This window comes from Parasteatoda tepidariorum, chromosome 8 (genome assembly GCF_982258835.1).
Source record: "Parasteatoda tepidariorum strain Cologne lab strain chromosome 8, Ptep-v5.0, whole genome shotgun sequence".
In the NCBI taxonomy this organism is placed as follows: domain Eukaryota; kingdom Metazoa; phylum Arthropoda; class Arachnida; order Araneae; family Theridiidae; genus Parasteatoda; species Parasteatoda tepidariorum.
The window spans coordinates 51,739,993-51,761,883 of record NC_141762.1 but is presented as its reverse complement, the minus strand read 5'-3'; the positions used below and the strand labels follow the sequence as shown (position 1 = coordinate 51,761,883).

General features: G+C 30.0%; 2 protein-coding genes across 3 annotated transcripts in view; one reads left to right on the top strand and one right to left on the bottom strand.

Moving 5' to 3' along the window:
* Nucleotides 1-20,365, bottom strand: part of LOC107450228 (dipeptidyl peptidase 1) — a 36,329-nt gene extending 15,964 nt beyond the window's left edge. Inside the window, exons 1-2 of one of the 2 annotated variants that reach the window (XM_087150306.1) lie at nucleotides 19,910-20,365; nucleotides 15,391-15,685 (exon numbers count right to left, since the gene is read on the bottom strand). In XM_087150306.1, coding sequence (XP_087006432.1) covers nucleotides 15,391-15,685; nucleotides 19,910-20,072 — 458 coding nt within the window. In that variant the 5' untranslated portion in view covers nucleotides 20,073-20,365. The remainder of the gene's footprint in view (nucleotides 1-15,390; nucleotides 15,686-19,909) is intronic. The other variant, XM_043049896.3, reaches the window with a different exon arrangement.
* Nucleotides 172-3,701, top strand: polo (Serine/threonine-protein kinase polo). Its single transcript, XM_087150305.1, has 2 exons — nucleotides 172-3,105; nucleotides 3,385-3,701. Exon 1 carries the CDS (start codon nucleotides 370-372, stop codon nucleotides 2,149-2,151), a length of 1,782 nt encoding a protein of 593 aa, XP_087006431.1. The 5' UTR covers nucleotides 172-369; the 3' UTR covers nucleotides 2,152-3,105; nucleotides 3,385-3,701.
* Nucleotides 20,366-21,891: the final 1,526 nt, after the last annotated feature.

The window sequence follows — 21,891 nt, the reverse complement described above, 5'->3', positions numbered from 1 at the left end:
TCGGCGTTTTGAATATTCCACTAGAACTCCATAATTTGCAAATACTGAAATTTATTAAAAATTATTGCTTCTCGTAAATTATTTATCTTATTTTATCTATACGATAATTATTATATCACAAAATGATCATTTAGGAGGAAATCAGAATGTCATATATGAAACGTTAACGGCAACCGACTGAAATTTTATCACAACGGTTTTTTAATCTGGCAAATTTGAATGCTGGTAAACTGTTATGCGTTGTTTTTACAATTGTCATTTTTAATTTTTATTAGAAAACATCTTTTAATAACTTTCTAAGAACTTATGCTTCTTTTATAGTTGTGTTTGTGATATTTCTATTCAACTTTTGACTTTTAATCAGTCAATATGACAGAACGAAATAAATTCGAAGAACTCAAGCAAGTTATCGTGAACACCAAAGCTAAAGTTACTTACCAAAGAGGTAGTTTCTTAGGAAAAGGTGGGTTCGCTAGATGTTATGAATTTAAAAATGCTCTCACGAAAGAAGTATTCGCAGGAAAAGTTGTATCAAAAAGTATGTTAATGAAACCTCATCACAAAGAAAAGATGTGCCAAGAGATTGAAATCCACCGTTCTCTTTCTCACAAATACATCGTTTCTTTGCACAGCTATTTTGAGGATGAAAGTAACATGTATATCGTTTTGGAATTATGCAGAAAACGTTCCCTGATGGAAATGCACAAAAGACGCAAGACCCTCACTATTCCTGAAGTTCGCTATTTTATGCGACAGATAGCGTTAGCTTGTAAATATATGCATGATAACAAAGTTATTCATCGCGATTTGAAACTTGGAAATTTATTCATCAATGATGATATGGAGATCAAAGTTGGAGATTTTGGCCTTGCTACTAGAATCAACCATGAAGGAGAAAGGAAGAAAACTTTATGCGGAACACCCAATTACATAGCCCCTGAGATCCTTACAAAACGGGGACACAGTTATGAAGTAGATATTTGGTCTCTGGGTTGCATTATGTATACTTTATTAGTTGGTTCTCCTCCTTTTGAGACAAGTACACTAAAGAACACATATAACAAGATAAAGAAGTGCGACTACTATCTTCCACCAAAATTGGATAGAAATGCAAGACATTTAATTCAGAAACTTCTTCATCCGGACCCAGATAAGAGACCCAATGCTGATACCATTCTAATGGATGATTTTCTTACAGCCGGCTACATTCCGTCTCGATTACCTACTTCTTGTCTCACTATGCAGCCTAGGTTCAACCACAATATGTCTTTCTGTGATGTATCCAGGATTGTAAACCGTCCACCTCTTGTAGATAGTGGAAACTTGATCAGGACAGCCATTCCAGAAACGGTAAACGCTGCCCCTGAAATCCCTGCAGCTGTAAACTATGATGAAATAAACAAGCGAAGTGATATGCCAAAGGATTCTTACCTTGGAGAGTTGCTAAAAATGTTGGAATCTGTTATCGCTTGCCATCCAGAAAATCTCTACACTGGTCAAGCCGAAGACGCTCAGGATCCATCGGCCGTTCCCTTTGTTTGGATTAGTAAATGGGTAGATTATACTGACAAGTATGGAATCGGTTATCAGCTTTGTGATAACAGTATCGGTGTGTATTTTAACGATGCCACTCATTTAGTTCTTTTAGCTGATGGAGAAAATCTTCAATATACTCAGCGCGATAACGTAGAAATATTTTACACTATGGAAAACCATCCTCAAGAAATGAGCAAGAAAATCACGCTATTGAACTATTTTAATACTTACATGACAGACAACTTAGTAAAAGCTGGTGAGAGTGCTCGTCCTAGGGAAGGAGATGAAATGGCCAATGTGCCCCATCTTCGAGCTTGGTTTCGTACAAAGTCAGCCATTATTTTCCACCTTTCGAATGGAACATTTCAAGCTAATTTTTTCAAAGATCACACAAAAATTATTTTGTGTCCATTGATGGGAGCTGTTTCTTTAATCGATGAGGATAAGAACTTCACGGTATACACTTTTCAACTCATTGAAAAGTTTGGTTGTTCTGCTTTATTGGCGTCTCGTTTACGCTATGCTAAGGGTATGGTTGAAAAGTTATATAAAGACTGTTTTACAACTGAGAAAGTAGCTACACCAGTGAACTCTGAATTTAAGTGTGTCAACTGAAATCAGTCTTTAAACTATCTTGTGTGTGCTATTTCCAAACTCAGTTCTAGATTAAATTGAATCTTGGTGTTTTAGAAAGAAAAAATTTTTTACTCTTGATGCGATGAAGAGTGTTGTACTCATTTTATTCAATTATTCTTTTACTCTGAATGTTTTTAATATATCTGAAGTTGAATTCTGTGTTTTATATGGTATTGAAACTTATACATTTTAAAGAATTGAAAAATGTCAATGTATAGGCTATTTTAAAATAGAATTAGTACTAGGTATATTTTTAAATAGTTCAAATTGTAATTGAATTTAAAATTTACAAAATTTGATGCTAGATATATTTCATTTTCAATAAGTATTAAATATTATAATTTTCATACATAAATGTTTTTTCAGGAAAAAAAACTTTTTTTTTTTTTTGCAGTTAAGCTTATTTTGTATTTAATGCTCTTAAGTAGATTAATTTAGTAGAGATAGTTCTTGATAGAGACATATAGAATTGTTTAAAATTTATGTGACTTGACTATTTTATTTACTAATGCTCTATGCTTCTTACCTAATCATTGCATAATTTATATTAATAGGATATTTCCATATCGGTACCTCATTACAATTGCCTTTGTTTTTTACGTGTAAAATTTTTTTTAAGAAACCTAACAATTTGCCTTGGTGTGGGTGTAAGTTATACTATTCTTTTGGATGTTTTTTTTTTTTTTTTTTTTAAATATTTTCGCACATGCTACTGACCATATGTCTCCAAAATTCCACATTTATATTTGTGCAAATGCTGTTATAGAAATCTTCCCTATATTTTTTTAGAAATATATTGTATTACTGACTGAATTTATTTGCTAAACAAGTATTTTGATGAAATAAGATATTTTATAACAATGCACTTTTAATTCTGACGATACAGGTTATTTTCAATGTAGTGCTTTTTTTAATTACTTGAAAATTAACATAGTAAATCAGGGGTCTGTCCAGGCCGAATTTACTACCGTTTAGCGGTACCTTCACAAATTCAATTTTAGGTGAAACGGTAGTTTCACAAATTCAACTTTAGGAAAAACGGTAGTTTCACAAAATACTTTTTCTTAAAATTTTATTTTTTTATCCTTTAAGAAACGATAAATCTATATTTTTACCATGTTTTTGTATTGATTTTGTAATATAATTTTTAATTTTTCACAAATTATGTCTAAATTTTCACAAAATAGGTACCTTTCAGAAAAACCTAGACAGACCCCTGTAAATGTATTTTTTAGAAACATTTTTTTTTCAGCATCATTTCATAAGGATCAAATGTATAAAGTTTTATCTTATTAATAATCTAACTTACATAATGCTTATAACTGTGATTTGTTCCATTTATATTTTAATTTCTATATGTACGTAACTACTTTTAATAAAATTATTGTGATTTTATTAAAATTTTAACTGATAAAATTATTTTAATAGTATTTACTGTGAAAAATAAAGTGTGTTCATATAGACTAGAGTTTGTAAGCGAAAAATTATTTAGATTTTGTAAATTATTTTATTAAAAACTTTTTTATTAAGTTTTGTTTTCTTTAAGCTGTTATGTATGTTGTTAATTATTAAATATAAATTTTTCTTTTAAATAGTTCTGAAATTAGTAGCTAACAATACTTGTGGTTGAAGAGATCTTGTTTAACTCAATGTTGATAAAATTATTTAATTCTTGTATATTCACAGTCTCATAGTGTAAGGATAAAGGTAGGTCCTTTCAATTTTTTTAGTTGAATTCAGAATTTTTCTGAATCATTCTTTCTGGACTTGGGCTGCGCTAACTAGCTATGATGTTAGCACGTTTATAAAGTGTGTGGTACGTAAGTTTTGTTTTGACTATGGATTGCGATAACAAAAATGTAAGACTTCATATTTAATTCTTTCATTTACACTTTTTATGTCATCTTAGATTTATTTTTAAACCAGAAGGGTAGGGGTGCACAACCTGTGGCCCTTGGGCCACGTTCGGCCTTCCAACAGTTCATGTGCTGCCCTTAGGAACTTCTGAACGCAATAAAGAAATTTATTTAAAGTATCAGTTTTTTTTTAATGAATTCAAATAATTAAAAGTATTTAATTTTTTGCAAGTATGTAATAAAGTTTACTGACAAAAAATATTTATATAAAAATTATCATATTTTCCGCTAACATGACTAAATATGTGTGTGGTCCTTCCTTAATCGACCTGCTGTGCAAGTGGCCTTTCACTCAAAAAGGTTGCACACATTAGGGTTGAAAGATTGATAGTCATGATTGCTCAAAAGAAATCTTTATCATTCTATCATATTTTAAAATTAAAATGTATCTTGACTGGGTATTCACACTGTATTTCTGCAGCGTTAGAATCTAGATTTATAAAGAAAAAAGTATTTAGCCTGTGTTGACGCCTAACACAGTATATTATTTTCATACCATTGCAGCTGTAAGGTGAAGTTATCTTCCACAGGGTTCCCACGGTACTTGAATTTTGTTGGAAAAAAATCAGGGTCCTGAAGAGTCCTTGAATTCTGCCATAGGGTACTTGAAAAGTCCTTGATTTTTAGGAATTAAAATAATACTAATCTTTCTTACAAAAAAGCAGTAAAAAAATAATAAAATTCAAAGGAAAATTATAGAAATTATGATAGATGCAATTTTTAATGCTTGAAGTGAAAAGGGGTTTAAGAAGATCTCTCCTAGATTTTTCACACCAGATTATTGTTCATCTCTGATGTTTTAAAGCTGAAATTTCTAGCAAATTTTAGGTTTTGACATCAGTTTTCGAATGATATATAGTGTTTAATCGATTTAGAAATATGTTCAATGTGTTAACTTCTTAATTAAAACAGGTTAATATTGTTATCCTCTTTGTTCTTTTATTTACCTATGAAGGATAATTAATTTTTTTCATTTGTAATCAAATTTTTACATTTAGTTTTTACTGCTAATAAATAAAATTTAATTCTACAGGTTTCATTGATTATGAATAAGCATCGTGATTCACATTAAACTGATTCTTGATTGACGGATCGGAATTCATATAAAATCAGGGTGGCCACCCACCTGGAAAACCTGGAATTATCAGGGAATTTTTTTATACTGGAAAAAACCTGGAAATATCAGGGAAATTTGGATAAAAACCTGGAAAAATCAGGGAATTTTAAAGAAAAGATGGAAATTTTTTCTTTGATAATTTTTTTAATTTCACTTTTTTAAATTATTTACTAATTTTCTTAATTTAAATTATTTCCTCCATTATATTCACTTTTTTTAACGGAAATGTATCGCCAAACAGTTGAAATATCATCAATTTAGCTATACTTTGCTTGCATCAAAATTTACTCCATTACAGCTGTTAAACTAGAATGTCACATAAAATTCTCCTACTGTTGCTAAACGAATGCAGAAACCTTTGACCGCTATGGGACTGTGCAATTTAGGAAAGATTCTGGTGTAGGTGGAAAAAGATTTAGGATATTAGCTTCTATTTTTAAATGCTGTCTTTGGGCTGAATCCATTTATGGCTCAAGTTTGTTCCGATGCTTTGGTGTTAATTTTTTTTTCTATTTTGACAAAATGTTTTTGTATTTTTAACTTTATAAAATTCTCCAAAAATTAGTTGGTTATAATTTGATAATAGATTTTATATTGCACTCTTTTACTGAAATTTTTTCTACTCCCATTCAAGGAAATCTGTGAATTATTTTTTCTCAGCAAGCCAACCAATCACACATTATTTTACCATCGCTGACAGCAATGTTTGTCGATAAATCGTTACAATTGTTGCATTAATGCTAATTTTTTCTATTTCATTTTAACCTTTTATAACATATTTTTAAAAAATGGTTTTTTTAAGAACCAACTATATATTAATATTTAATTTTACTCTTTTGTTGGTCAATATTTTGTACCAAAACATTTGAAAAATAAATAAAAAATCTTGCCAAATTGTCAAAATAACATTTTGAATAAAATATTTTATAATATAGACACTTTTCTTGTACACATCCTACACTTAATAAGAAAAAAGAAACGAAAACCTGGAAATTTTAAGATTTTTATCTGGAAAAATCAGGGAAATTTGAAATCTGATTTGAGTGGCCACCCTGAAAATGTTCTACGAATTGCGATTTAAATTAAAGTGATTAATGAACCACATATTGAATACAGGGCTGATTGTGCTCCGGAAAAATTCCGGGTTTTTCGCCAACAGTGATCCGGAAGTTTCCGGAGATCGAAGGTCTAGACGTTTCAAAAAATCATTGATCACAGAAGTCACCGGAAATCAAATTTTCAAAGGTGGAACTTAAAAACACAGTTTATTTTATTTGTGAGTAACGAGAGAGCCAGAGAGATACTTTATAAGCTTATATTCATGATTAATATTCTATTCATTATAGTTGTTATAATCATAAACTCAAGAAAGACATATTTGTAAATTTTAATTACTTCTCCAGGTCATCATAGGTATGTGTTAAATTTTAACTTGAGAAATTTTCTGGAATTTTGACTTAGGCTCACAATCACCCCTGTGAATATTACTTTAAAGTGATTTGCAAATTACTCATCAGGATTAACACATGATTTCAATTAAAGTTATTTCTGAATCATATAACGTGAACGTCAGAATCATACCTCGGAATTTTCATTCTAGTAGTTTACAAATCACGCATTGCGATTCACAAAAGAAAGATTTAAGAATTCTCGTTAAAATGATTTAAGAATCACACGCAGCTGTTATATATTAAGCACCTTTCGAATCATGAATTGCAGTTTGCATATTAACATGAAAACTATTAGCTAATCACGCAACGAAATTCATTATCATCAATGGCTCCACAGCCCAAGATGGGCCTTGGCCTTCTCAAGAAGTTTTTTCCAGGCTAACCTTTTTTTTGCTAGTGTTTTCCAATTTATATTGAAGTGATTCATGTATCACACATTGTGATTTACGTTTTGTATCATTTGCTATTCATATTGTTCCGATTTAAGAAACAAACCGCAATTCAATTTCGATTTTCAAATCACGCGTTGTGATACACGATTTATGTAATCTTTGAGACTTATTTCACCTTTGTTATAATTTTGATTTGCATATAGTATATCTAGATTCATATAAATGCGATTTAAAAATTACGCATATTCACAAAATTTTAAAAATCACGCTTTACTGTTTAATCAGGGATGAGATTTTTCACTTTTATCTCTTAAATTTCGACTTTTTTATCAAAAATTCAGATTTTCTAAAAATTTCATTTTTTATTATAAGTATTCCGCTTTTTCAGAAAATTCACCGATTTTCAAAGAGAAACAGAAAATTCAAACTACATAGCTACCAATTCTTTCTCATTTTTACTTATTTTACATATTTTCTTTCCTTTTACCCACAGCAGATAAGATTATCCGAATTTTTTACCCGCCCTCCTGATAGATCCGATTTTCGTAGCTGAAACGACGCTGCTTCTGACAAGCCTTTTAGAGGTCCCAAGCCTGAAATCTGCTAATATCTCGATTCTTCTTCACACGATTTTAATATCAAACATAGCTTTTCATATTTGCGAGTTGCGATTCTTATTCACGCGATTTGAATATTGTACGTTGCGATTCGTATTTACGTCTTTTTAAAAACCTATGTAGTGATTCGTATTCACGCAAGTTTAAAATTCAATGTGTTGATTTGCTCATGCGGTTTATAATATCAAACATTGATTTTCATATTTATACATGATTTTAAAATAAGGCATTGGGATTCGCATTCACGCATTGTAGAAGTTATGCATCATAATTCTTATTTATGCAATCTAAAAATTACGCATCATGATTCGTATTTACGCGATCTAAAAATTATGAATCGTGATTTGTATTTACGCGTTTTAAAAATTCTTTCTCCCAGTTTGTATTTTCTCATTTTCAAAATCGTATATCTAGTTTCATATTCATGTGATTTCAAAATCCATACTTGTTATTCATATTCACGCAATTTTAAGATCAACTATTGCGATTCTTGTAAGAAATAAAAAATTTTTTTAATTAGTTACTATAAAGGTGACTGTTTTTCTAACGACGATTATTAGTAATATGTAAGTGTTACAACATCAGAGAAACTGGAAGGGAATATATTCAAAACTTACATTCTGTGCTTGCAAAGAAGAAAAAATAGGATTTGTCACAAGATGTTTGAAGATGGACTAATGACTAAATATAGCAAGCATAAAAGATATAGCAAACAAAAGCAGTCACTTAAAAAGGGATTTAATTAAAAAAAAATTTGGGGGAAAAAGAGTTAATTAACTCATCATCAAAATTTTATTTATAATTGCTGTTATTTATGCTATAAAATGCAAAATTCTTATCGAATAAAAAACAATTATCTAAACAGTTGCTGATTGTCATGTAATTTTTCAAATTAAAATAACAATTTTTGTATGTTAAGGAGTTACTATATATTTCTACTTCACTGTTATTGATATGTTTCAGAGGGCTGTAGTTAGATTAGACTATAATATGAACATAATGATTCGGTCCATTGTTAAAGTTTTTTTTCTCCAATATAATTTAAAAAGTAATATTACTGATATATTTGCTATAAATCACATAACAGTATTTATTAAAAGAAATTAAATATTAATATATATTCTCAGTAGTTTTAATTTGCTAAACCAGGTAGTTTTTCAAGTAGTAATTGTCTCTTATGTGAACTGAGGAAAAATATAATTTACAGCTTTATTTTTTCAATTGGTAATTTTTATTTTCACTAAATGTTAAGTAGCAATATCATCGATTTTATAATAATAGATTAGTACACAATTGTATGTCAACACATTATTTATTACCTTAAACTGTCTGGAATTTATTATTAAAGGGTTGCGCTTGCGTAAAATTTACTATTGTGAAAATTCAGCTTTTTTGCGTTTTGGCTAATCTCATCCCTGTATTTATGGATATATTTTAAAGAAAATAAAGCTTGGTAAGTCTTAATTTTCTGTAAAATATTGTTCTACAATAGCCAATCAAAACTAACACCATTGTTTGTATATAGCATATAATATTGCAGGTTACAAGTAAACTCTGGAAATTTTTTGGAATATTATGATAACTCACGCACAACTTCATTGCGGGTGCGTTTTAATAAATTATTCTGTATTAAGAGTTTTATAAAACCAATTATAATTTTTTTTAAATTTATTCAGTGGTACTATCATTTATTTTACTTTTTATCTGAGCAATTTTATTGCAAATAACTCTAATAATTGATTTTATTATTTTCTCTTCTCATTTACCCTTTGACGCAAAATTTTTATTAAACATATTTTTCATTCTTTTTATTATTTTACAGTCCCTGGCCAAATTATTAGACGCACTATAAGATTGTATGTAAAATCTTAATTATCAGGTGATACTCTATACAGCTTTATTGTTTTTACTCCGCTACGCACTTGTTTGCGTTCATGCATGAATTGTTTAACATCGTAATGCAACACGTTGAAAATAAATACAAATAGGAAGTATATAAAAAGTCTTCTGAATAAAAACTCATTACATGTATGTTTAAAGTATAAAAGTATTGCACGTAATTTCGTGTAACACATGTAATTATTAAAAAATTACTGTGTGTCTAATAATTTGGTCTAATGATTATAATATAATACCTGATATAATAAATATTCTATACTTGTATAATATATCGTCTAATTTATATTATATATCGTCGAATTTAACCAATTGACAGGGATGTGATTCTTCCGCGGATTTCCGCTTTTTTTCAGATTTTTCCATTTTTTCCGCTGAAATTTTTTTTGCACAAGTTAAAATATTTTATGAGGAATTAAATTTTCCGCGAAGCGAAAGTATTGAAGTCCTCATTCCTCCCTCAAACATTGATTTTTGTATTTACCTGATTTAAAAGTTGAACGTTGCAATTCTTAATCAGGCGATTTAAATGTCGTACATTGCGATTCTTATTTACGAGATTTAAAAATCCAATATCGCGATTTGTAATTACGCACTTTTAAAGCCCTATATAGCGATTCGTATTCATGCGAGCTTAAAATCCAATGTCGTGATTCGTTTTTGCGGTTGTAATATCAAACATCGATTTTCCTATTTATGCGTGCTTTAAAAATTAGACAGTGGGATTCGTATTCGCGCTATTTAAGAATTACGTATCGTGATACGTATTTACGTGATCTAAAAATTACGCACCATGATTTGTATTTTCGCATTTTTTAAATCCGATATAGAGTTTCATATTCATGTGATTTAGAAGCCTCATTTCGGGATTCATATTCTCTTAATTTAAAATCATGCATGTGATTCAGATTTATATATTCATGCCAATTTAAAATTAATCATAAGGATTTATAATCACATGGTTTACAAGTATAAAAATTGCACTTTTTTGTCAAATTTTTGTGTGTGTGTGTGTGTATATATATATATATATATTCATCTTGAATTTCCTCTTTTTTACTTTCCAACTACTCTCATCCCTGAATTGATGCACGAACGTAAACAAGTACAAACCGGTTTCAGTTGCGTAAAAACAATAAAGCTGCATAGTATCACTAAGATTTTACATAGAATCTTATAGTGCGTCTAATAAATTGACTAGAGACTGTATATTAATTTAGTTGAAATAAGTAAAAAATATTATATTTAGCATTTTAATAATTTATGATTATGAAACACCGATGTCTGTTTCTGCCTTAAGTGCAAAACAACAATTTTTCATATTTGCAGTTATTTTGATCAGTGAGAAACAGTTATTCATCGTTGAAATTTCTTTAATTTACAAACATCATTATTGGTAAATTTTTGAATACGAGTGAAGAAAAAAATTTTCGAGCTACTTCCATTTGTATTTGAATACAATTATAAGTCTGATAATCTCTAACAGATTTTTTTTTAGTAGCTATTACATACATATTCCTCTTTTCTCCGAAATGGAGCATAGGGCTTCTACTATAGCTTTCCATCTCACTATTTGTGGCCAGATATTTTGCATCTCTCAATGTTTTCCTATTATTTTCAATTCGTTTACAATCGTCCTGCGACAAGTATTTTCAGGTCTTCCTCTTTTTCTATTGCCTTGAGGGTTCCAATCAAAAACTTGTTTTACTTTAAATTTTTCAGCTTTACGTAGAACATGGCCAATCCATTTCCAGATCAATTAAGTAACTATTAGACCAGGGGTGTCAAACTCGCGGGACGCATGCGGCCCGAGATGAACATTTTTGCGGCCCAGTCAATATATTCGACTCAAAGTAAAAATAAAATAGAAATGTTAATTAGAAAGGAAACTAGCATTTAAAATTATAATATACTTTATTTATAAACTATAAGGATCATTTTAAATTGTACGCGTGAAAATGTAAAATTCTAATTGGCTTGCGGCACCTGCCATTCCAGGGATACTGCATCGTATCAAAAATACGCAGAAAAAATTTAAAATCTTAGAACAGAATTTGAAACAAAGATTTTAATTCTTTGGAAAACAAATTTCGTTTGTTTTCTTCGATTTTCTCAATAAATATAGACTCAGTACCCAGCAATATGCAAATGGAAGTGATTGAGATTCAGGGCGACTCAAATTTGAAGGCAAAATTCATTGAAGTGAGTGTGCCTGAATTTTACAAATATTTACATGCTAGGTTTGAAAATACTCGAAAATTCGCATATGAAATTATTTCCATGTTTGGAAGTACTTATCAGTGCGAGCAATTATTTTCTGTTATGAATGGAAATAAATCTCCTGTCCGAAACCGTATTAATAACGCTCACGTTGGGTCAACTTTGAAAGTAGTCTCGGCAAATAAAATTTCTCCCGAAATAGGAAGGATAGTAGCTGCGAACAGATGTCAAATATCAAACAATAATTTTACTTTATATATTTTTATTACAATGTACTATTCAAAATAAAAATATTTGTTTCTATGAACACTGATTTTTTTTTTTTTTTTTTTTTTTTGCGGCCCACCTAAAGTTAAGCATTCTTTATTTGGCCCAAGTTAGCGTTTGAGTTTGACACCCCTGTATTAGACAGTTTCTTATAATTAAAAAATAGCAAAATATGTTTTGGCTTGTAATTAGAGCTCCATCTGCTTCAAAAGTTTAAATAAGAATTTCATTAATTTGAAATACAAAGGGTGTCACTTGCCTCCCCAACCCTTTCGATTGCTTTGAAGTCACAAATCATCATTGCCTCTCGTTGTTGAACTAAAATTTCATTGAAAGAACAATATTTACTGCTGCCTCCTGTGATGAATCAACATTAGCATCCTTACTTATTTATTTATTGTTACGCATATGCCGGGTTGTGCGCCCATTACAATCACTACATCAAAATGAGCAGAAAACACTAATTAAAAAAGGACATCACAAAGATACATCAGAGTTCCCGATTCGAACCAGCTAACTCTACGCAACAGAACGTTCGGCTGATAGGAGAGGCCTGTAGAGTGTGATTTTTTGTAATTTTAAACCCAACTTAGAAAACAATTATTACAAGAAAAAAGTTAGTCTTCGCGTAGTTTTTTTTTTTTTTTTTCGAAGGACATTAAATAGCCTTTATGTTGAAAAAAAAAAAAACACTTTATATTTGTCACATTTTAAACGTAATTTTGCATCCAATTCTGTCACAAGCTTTAAGACAAACTTATTTTCATGATAAGCAGTTTCCCCCGTTACAAGAAGGTGCAAACCGTGAAATCCTATGGTTACATGATTGTAACCTAAGATTTAAGGATAGTTTTTGCCTACCAAGAAGTTTTATTTAGACTGAATTTTTTTTTATTTATAGAAGCACTACTGTGTTCCAATTAAAAAAAATATGTGTTTGAAAATACTACGATTAACTATTCTCACAAATAATCACGGTACTTACCTATTTAACCCGTCTTTTTGTGCCCCTTTATTTTACCAAAAAGAAAAGCAAACTAGCTTGTCTTTGTTACGTTTAGAGCAAAAAGTATAAAATTTTAATAACACAACTAGAATTTCTAAGAAAAGAAAGATGTTAAGTTCACGAATAAAAATCACCCATTTCAGTTAGTTAAATTCCAACTCCTTAGTTGCATTTTTCTGAAATGCAGAGTGGCTCGCCTGTTGGCTACATGCAGTTAATAATTTTAAATTAATTATCATATCATCAAAGGATAACTTTTTTTTTTTATTTCATCGTACTCTCTGTACATTTTTCGTTTTTCAAGCTGATAGGTTTTATAGTTTTTGAGCTACAAAACTAAATATAACATATAGTGAGAAATTTCTCAAAACATAACTATAATACAAATTTTTAAAAAATTACTTTAAATCTACAGCTTTCAATGAAAAATTAATAGAATATTTAGAATTTTTTTCATCTCATTTTTATACCATGAAGCAATGAATAATTTTAGAATGAATATTTTACGTAAGAGTGTTAAATTAAGTTTTCTTTCTTAGTAGATGATTCATTCGTAATTTCTTTGTGCATCTAATCACGCTGTAAAAACCTTAGTATAATACCCATTCAAATTTGATGTGGAAAAAATATAAAAATTGTGTGTTCTTTAAAATTAATACCGAGTTGAGCGTTCATCATTCATGCATACTTTAAAGGGTATAGTTAAATCTTAACACCAACAATTGATAACGCGTACACCAAGCTCAGATGCTTTTACTCCATTCATGAATTATTTTCTCCAATTTTGGCGCACGCTTGAAAATAGGTGAGCAACATTTTTTATTATAGTCTCTTAATCTAGCAGAGAAGATGAAAGTTTGGCTATGCCTCTCACGATGCTGAACATGTCACAGGAGCGGAAGAAGTAAGTAAACTGTTATAAAAAAGGGCAGATATGTTTTTAGTTGTATAATAAAGGAAATTATGTTTTCTTAAGATAATTCATGTATATCTATCAATCGTATTAAATAATTTTATAATATTTAATTTCTACCCACTTTGATCAAATTCATATTAATATTCTATTGCAGGGATTTCCAACTGGCGGCCCGCGAACTAAAACATATTAGTTGTCATTTTCTGCGGACAGTTTTCGTAAAAGCTCTATACGGGTTTAAAATATTTTCTCGTTTATAAAAACCTAATTTCTTCGTTTCTGTGAAATTTAACATACCAACGGTGCAAAGAAATTTATTTTTCATGTTTTGCATCCAAGAAAATATTTATTCAAATACAAAAATGATCGTGTATGTTGCTCTTTTTTATTTCATTTTCTTTTGTATTTTGTGAATATAATTTGGCATGTGCGTATCAAAAATTTTCTCGAAGAAATTCTCCGATTTAACTTTTTGAAACCCCTCATTTTTGACGAAAATATTTACACACACATTTGTAAATTTAAAATGTAAATATCGATTCTCTGGTGGTTACAGCAGACAAACCTCAATTTTCTCATTGAATATTTTGTGTGCTACGATGTAAGTTTTAATACCTTAACAATTAGATATCTGTTACACATTAATTGTTTAATACATAGGTGCACATTAAAGTTATTGTAGCCCGAAATTTTATTATTTATTTATGTCTTTAAAATTATTATTAATAACAATTAAATATTTTTAAAAATCTACTTCTTATTTTAATTCGTAATTCAATACTTTTATTTTGCACAACTTGGTAAAACTCTGACAGTAATATTTAATGTTTCTTCAAACATAAAAGAGTCCTACAAAAAATTTTGATGAAGTTGCGGCCCGCCGTTTGATTTGTGTGTTTAATTGTGGCCCCCGGCTTCATGTTAGTTGGAAACCCCTGTTCTATTGAATTTATACATTATATGAACTGCAATATTTCATTTATATCCACCTTGATTTTGCTACGCATTGCTCGAATTTGTATTAATATTTTATTGAATATATGCATTCTATGATTTGCCAATTGTATTAAATAATTTTATACTATTTAATTTCTATCCGCTTCGATTTTGTTAAGCCTTGTTCGTATTCATATTCATTATATATTGAATATGTGTATTCAATGAAATATTGCATATATATGCATCGTAAACTACCTGATTCTCGCATTACATTGCATCGCAAAAATAACTTCACTGACTCTTATGAATGCGTATCTTATCTTACCACTACGAGATAGTATACGACCAGATATACTACGATTTTTTACAGTGCGTGTATATGTATACTCTCAATAGAGTTGTAAATTGTTGTAATCGTGAAAGCCTGCGAAACTTAACAATTTTTAGTGTATTGAAAAAAGGGTATATTGCAATTACTTACAGTGACGGTTCCATGTGGAACTTAGGTGCTGTTGTAGGTGTTATCTTGTGGGCATTGTAACAGGCCCAGTTTTTACCCAAGATATCATGACTCCATCCAGGTAGTATAGTATCACAGTAACTCGTAACATTATTTCCTGATTGTTTGTACATTGAAAAGGCGAAATATTTTCTGTAATTGATTACAACTTCAAATCCTTGGTTGTATACGATGGTCCAGTAACCCTTGTTTCCTAATTCGTCTACAGCTATGTTAGGAAATAATAACTCAAACTTCATAGAGTTTAGTGTGGGTCCTATAGTAATGAAAAATATTTTTTAGAGAATTAAAACTACAATTGAAAACATGATCTGAATAACATTTTTTGAAGAGTTGGACGTTTCTAAAAAAACAGAGCATTTCTAATTTTGTATGAGTATTTCAAATTTTTTAAAAATTGAAACATTTAATTTTAAATTTATTTATATTAAGAGATAGAAAAAAGGCATAAAAACAAGAAATGTGTGAACCTTTTTCAAGAGTTTGTTGCCCTAATAAATCAGGATCGTGCTTTTTAAAATTGAAAGGGTTACAAAGTTGCTTTCTGCAACTGAGAGAATTGATATATCCATGATACCACCTTTACCTATAAAAACTTAAAACTCAGGAGAAAAAATACTATTCTATATGTCTACTATAAAAGAAAATTGGTAACATTGATGTGAGAATCTCAGATAATTATCAGGAATTCCAACTGCGTCGTCTAGAAATTTCATAAAGTGATAAGGAATTGAAAATTATCTTCTATTTTTTTCCACTTTTCCCAAAACTTTAAAGCTTTAAAGCAGAGAAAACTGACATCTATAAGATGAAAGATAATTAAGTGTAGGGGGTTGGCTATTCAGAGAAGTTTTTATTTGGTTTGATGATTAATTTATTATCACTTGATTATTTTTGGTTGATCATTGGATGCCCTGATATACATATATACACCGAAGAGCCATTACATTATGACCACCCTCCATCTATAACAATGGGCTCGCCTAGATTTTCATGGTTTCTCGCCCAGGAACAATGTTTTCATGGGACACATTAGGACCCATAATCCTCACAGAACAATCTCTGACGTCTGTAAGCTACTTGAACATAGTTGCAGACCAGGTTCACCCATTCATGGCAACAGTTTTTCCTGCGGGGGATGGTGTTTACCAATAGGATAATGCACCATGTCATAAGGGTCGAACCGTCGAGGAACATTGCAGTGACTTTCAAGTCATGTCTTGGCCCCCAAATTCACTTGACCCTAATCCAATAGAGCATTTGTGATCCTACTAGGAAAACCAAATTCGTGCTGCCACGCTACCCCCACGCAATGAGAGGGAATTGCAGGACCAGTTGGTGAGTGCTTTGTACCAGATACCTCAGACTACCTATCAGCACCTTGTAGAATCAATGCCACTGCGGGTGCTAGTAGTTTTGAGGGCTAAAGGTGGTCATAATGTAATGGCTCTTCGGTGCATGTATGGTGGGTAAATTTATTTTTTAACTATTACTAAACGAAAGAGTTATACTAGAAAATACAAATTTTGCAACCATTAGGAAAAATTTACGTACAAATTGGAACAAGTTTGCATTTCTTGTCATTATATTTGATAAATAACATACACCAAAAAGTAAATAGTGGTAGCAAAGTTATTTAGAGTTTTTTTTTTTCATTGGTATCCACGACGATATATTAACAGTTTATTAGTCGGTATTTGAAACTGAGAACCTCATATTGATTAAATAGCAGGCAACAGAAAAAATTCACTTAGTTATAAGGAAGTGCTTTCACAACACAACACTCTGTTAAAATTTGTCTAAGTTCTTAACTCGTTTTTCCTTATCCTACTGCAAATTATATTAGATTCATATCATATTTACAGAATGCTCCGTGGTGACGATACAGAAAGAAAGAAGAAAAAATAAAATAAAAACAGTAAAACGGACATTTAACCAATTTTAAACTAAGTATAAAAATTTTATAAAATGTGCTGTTTTCCTTGAAATATGCTTAAGCTACACTCATTAAAATACAAGAAAAGTTTCACGCATGAAAAATAATACTTTATTTAAGAAATAAAATGGTATCTATATGCTCCACTGGCAAAATCAATGGACAATGATTTAGTTGTATACTACTATTGAACGATAGGACGTTATATATCCTCTGAGAGAAGGTATTTTGCGTTTTGCAGAAATTATATTTCTTGATTTTTTTATGATTATACTCACAGTTTTCAAAGAATGCACTTTTTATAGTTTTCCCTATTTTCATTTCGATAAAGAATCAAAAAATATACCTTAAAGACAGCCTCAATGGAACATCTAACATATAGTTCTTATTACTGTAATTAATTAATATTATAAAATGCTTTTCTTGTCGAACTGTAGTTTAATAATCATAAAATTGTAAATTCTTAAAGTTAAACAATTCTAATCTTCGCAACCACTAGAAAAAATACTTTCTAAAATTATGAAAATTCCTCATCTGAGGGTATGCCTGGGCATTTTTAAATTACGTATTATTAGACTTTAACACATTTTTAAATGGAATTTATTAAACCGAGAATAAGGCATACATTTTTCTTACACTTGGAAAAATCTTCCGTAATCGCAGCAAAAATTCCGTAGAAGTGGCCTTTTAAATAATTACCCTATTTTTTATTTGACGGCTGAGACTCGACATACATTTTATTCATAAAATTAAAAAGTGGTGGAGAATATTTTTTCGATCAGATTGCTTTCGAAACAGAGAATACATTTATAATTACCACACCATATACATATTTACTTTAGGTATTAGTTCAGCTTTGGTAAGTCTACGGAAAAACAGAATTCTCATCATCCCTAATGAGATATTTTCTTACTGGATTTTAGTTTAGATGTTTTCTTTTAGTTTGATTTTCAACTAATCCGTTGACGGAAAATTAGTATCTAATGGATCAATCGATGGAACTGTACCTTTAGGTATTAATACGAGTGCTTTTGTGAAAATCATTTTGTGCCATTTCCTGTCGGAATTTTCCGTTTCCTGCGTAAATGCAATACTTTCTAGTGATAAGAAAACTGGATTAGTAAAGAATATTGTAGGCCAGTTGCACTTAAGCAAAGTGGATATTTTCTATTATTAACAACCACCTTTAGTTTCAATTATCAATTTTTAATGATTTCTGACCTACTTAAAGATATTTATGTTATTAATATATTCTGGTTGACACAAACATTTTAATGTAGCAAAATAAATGTCAAAAAATCCTCTCTATTTTTTTTTGGGGGGGGGGGAGAGTGTTGTCCTTCTATAAATGCCACATAATGAAACAGCATTTGTAGTACCATTTTTTAATTTTTTTTTTTTGAAAATAATACTATTTAGTAATAATAAGGCAAGAGATAAGATGGTTAAATATTTTGGGGAAAACTGACACGAAAATGTGAACCAAAATTTTTGAAAAATGAGTAATGCAAATTCTAGTCCACATCCAAATCAAAGCTTATCACTTAATATTTTTCGAATTTTAAATTGGTTGAATATAGTAGCTTAGGCAGTAAAAATTACTGCATTTTTAGTGCTTTCCTTACTTATTGCATTTATTGGTGCTTTAATAAATCTATTAAGGAATTGTATGAAGTATTATGTTAAGTAAACAACAATATTCAAAGTAATTTCTCTTAGAACTTTGTTAATAACAAACAATACACTTTATTTTTTGTAAAGAAAAAATATAAAAAAAAAGCATTAAAATGAGAAGTTATAAAAAGAAACTCAGCATTAAATTAAGATACTACGGAAAAAATACTGTTTAAAAATCCATACACATTGTAAAATAAATGTATAATTTATCAAATTATATATATAATTCGGTCAAATTTGTACCTATTTTCTACTCATTATAAGACTCAGAGTATATTTTTAAGGCTAAAGAAAATTGAACTTAAAATGCACGATAATATATACGAATACACCATCCTAAATTAGGAGTCAAAGCACTTTGTATAGCCTCCTTAAGGATTAAAAAACGACAGTCGATTTAACTTAAACCGTCAAACAAGCAAAAAACTTAGTTTTCACTTTAAATTAAAAACAACAGAGCAACAATTTTTAAAACTAAAAATCATTAATCACATTGCTCACAAAATGTGGAAATTAAAATATCTCATTACATCCAAAAATAAACGAAAAATGTCATTACTCTCTTACTACTATTTGAATTTCAATAGGAAGCTTTGACCCCTGCAACATTATAATAATACGAGGGCCACGACCACGGAAAAATTTAAAAAGTAGTTGAAAAATATTGAAGAAAAAAAAATTTTTTTACTAATTCCCATGAACTAAAATAAATTTGTAAATTAAAGAGAGAGAAAAAAAAAACAGATATTAAATTTTCCCAGTCTAATTCTTAAAATTACAGTGCAATTAAAGTCAATACTTTTTACGTTTTTCGTGGTTGTGGCCACCTTAATAAATAAAAAATGACACTTATATTAATTAACTGACCTCGGAAATTAGAACAATCTAGATCACTTTCCCCGCTTCTTTCCCCCTCATAAAACATCCAGGTACCCCTGACATCTTCATAGGTACAATTTGCTGGGGTATCAGCCCCTACACAGGCTACCAAGATACCCAACAGAGCAGCAACTATCCAACCTCTTTCCATGTTGATCGTAAGAAATAGTTTGATAGTGGATTGAAAGAAACAGAGACGCTTAAAGCTACAAAAACAGCTGATTAAAGTATGTGGATTTTATCTCTGAGTGACGAACTTATCACGAGTTTAGATACTATTCACTCTTTTGATATTCAAGCACATGTTTTGATTAGATCCTAATTTAGAAATCCCTGATAATTCGTATCACGTATTGTAATTGATGTTATCTGAGAGTTTCTCAGTGTTAAATGCACAGAAAGGTTTCTATCCGATTGTTGTTTTCTATTGTGTTTTAGTACAGTGAAAGAAGAGTTGCTAATTGATTTAGTCACGTGAGGTAAATGCTCACATTCACATAATTCAAAACACCCAATAGGCGAATACAATTTAGATCTTCCCAAACTTTTTGAAACCCTTATTTTTATTCGTTCTTACTCACGCCAAACATTTAATGACCGTGAATCAAGATACTATCTATAGAGTAAAATAACTTCCCATAGTATCAATTGAGTCACACCGTAATCGAAAAACAAGTCATATGACATGATTCTCAATCAAAATATCTTCAGTTAACATGCGCATGAAATTAAATAAGAAAATTTAACATTAAAAGAGGTACTTCTAATTTCTTCTTTTATAATTGTTATAATATTAGGAATTCTGCCTTCAACTATTAGCGTTCACCAACCCCTGCGATAGCTTAGTAAAAAAATTTATTTTTTGACAATAAACTTATTGTTACATTAAAATAAAATTTGTTTATCGAGAGGTCATAGCAGTGTTTTCAAAGTGGTCCATCTGGACCCCCAGGGGTCCATGGTACAACTCAGGGGGTCCATGAAAAATAAAAACTGATTTAGGGGTCCCTGAACAACGTCAGGGGGTCCGCGTGAGGTTTAATATAAAATAATAAAATTGTGATTGGTTTTTATTATTATAGAAATTAAGATAAATAAAATAGTAGCGATTTTTACGTCCTAAGCAAACTATAAATAAAGGAGGGTGCTTATAATTATTAACAGTGGTTTGCTAAAAATTAAGCAGTTGATTTGCGAATTTTCTTATATCTTTTGTTCCCTTTTTAAGAGATATGAATGAGTCGAAGAAAAGACGCCGAAAATACAGTGTCAAATATTTGAAGTATGTCTTTATTTCTTTACCAGGAAATAGTACATTGCCTATGTGTCTTCTATATGATAAAACTATAACAAGTGATTCAATGAAACATTCCAAAGCTTAACGAACAATTGATAAAAATCCATAGTGACAAAAAAGATAAAGATTTAACTATTTTTCAAACAGTCAAAGAAAAATATCTGAAAACACCGTCGCTGCAACAACTTATAGGGACAACATCTAAGCGAGGTAACGATGGATTGCATGTTTCGATATATTACATGATTGCAAAGTCCGGAAAGCCTCACACTATTGAAGTCCTTATCTTACTAGCTATAAGTGATGTAATACTTACCGGGTTGCACAAACCAGATTTTAACATTGTAAAAAGAATTCCACGGAGTAATAATAATGTACAAAGAAGGATTGACAAAATATCTCAGTGCGTAGAAAATTCTTTATGTGAGTACTTAAAAATCTCTGAATTTTCTATACAGCTTGACGAGTCCACTTATCCAGGAAACGAATCTTTTACTTTTAGCTTATGTACGATTTGTAAAAGAATAAAAATTTTACCAAGAATTGTTATTTGCTAAATGTTTAGAAAGCAATACGAAAGATCAAACGCTATTGACTGAATTAAAAGCTATACCCTTGACTAATATCATTTCTGTAGCTACTGACGGTGCTCCGGCAATGGTAGGAAGATACC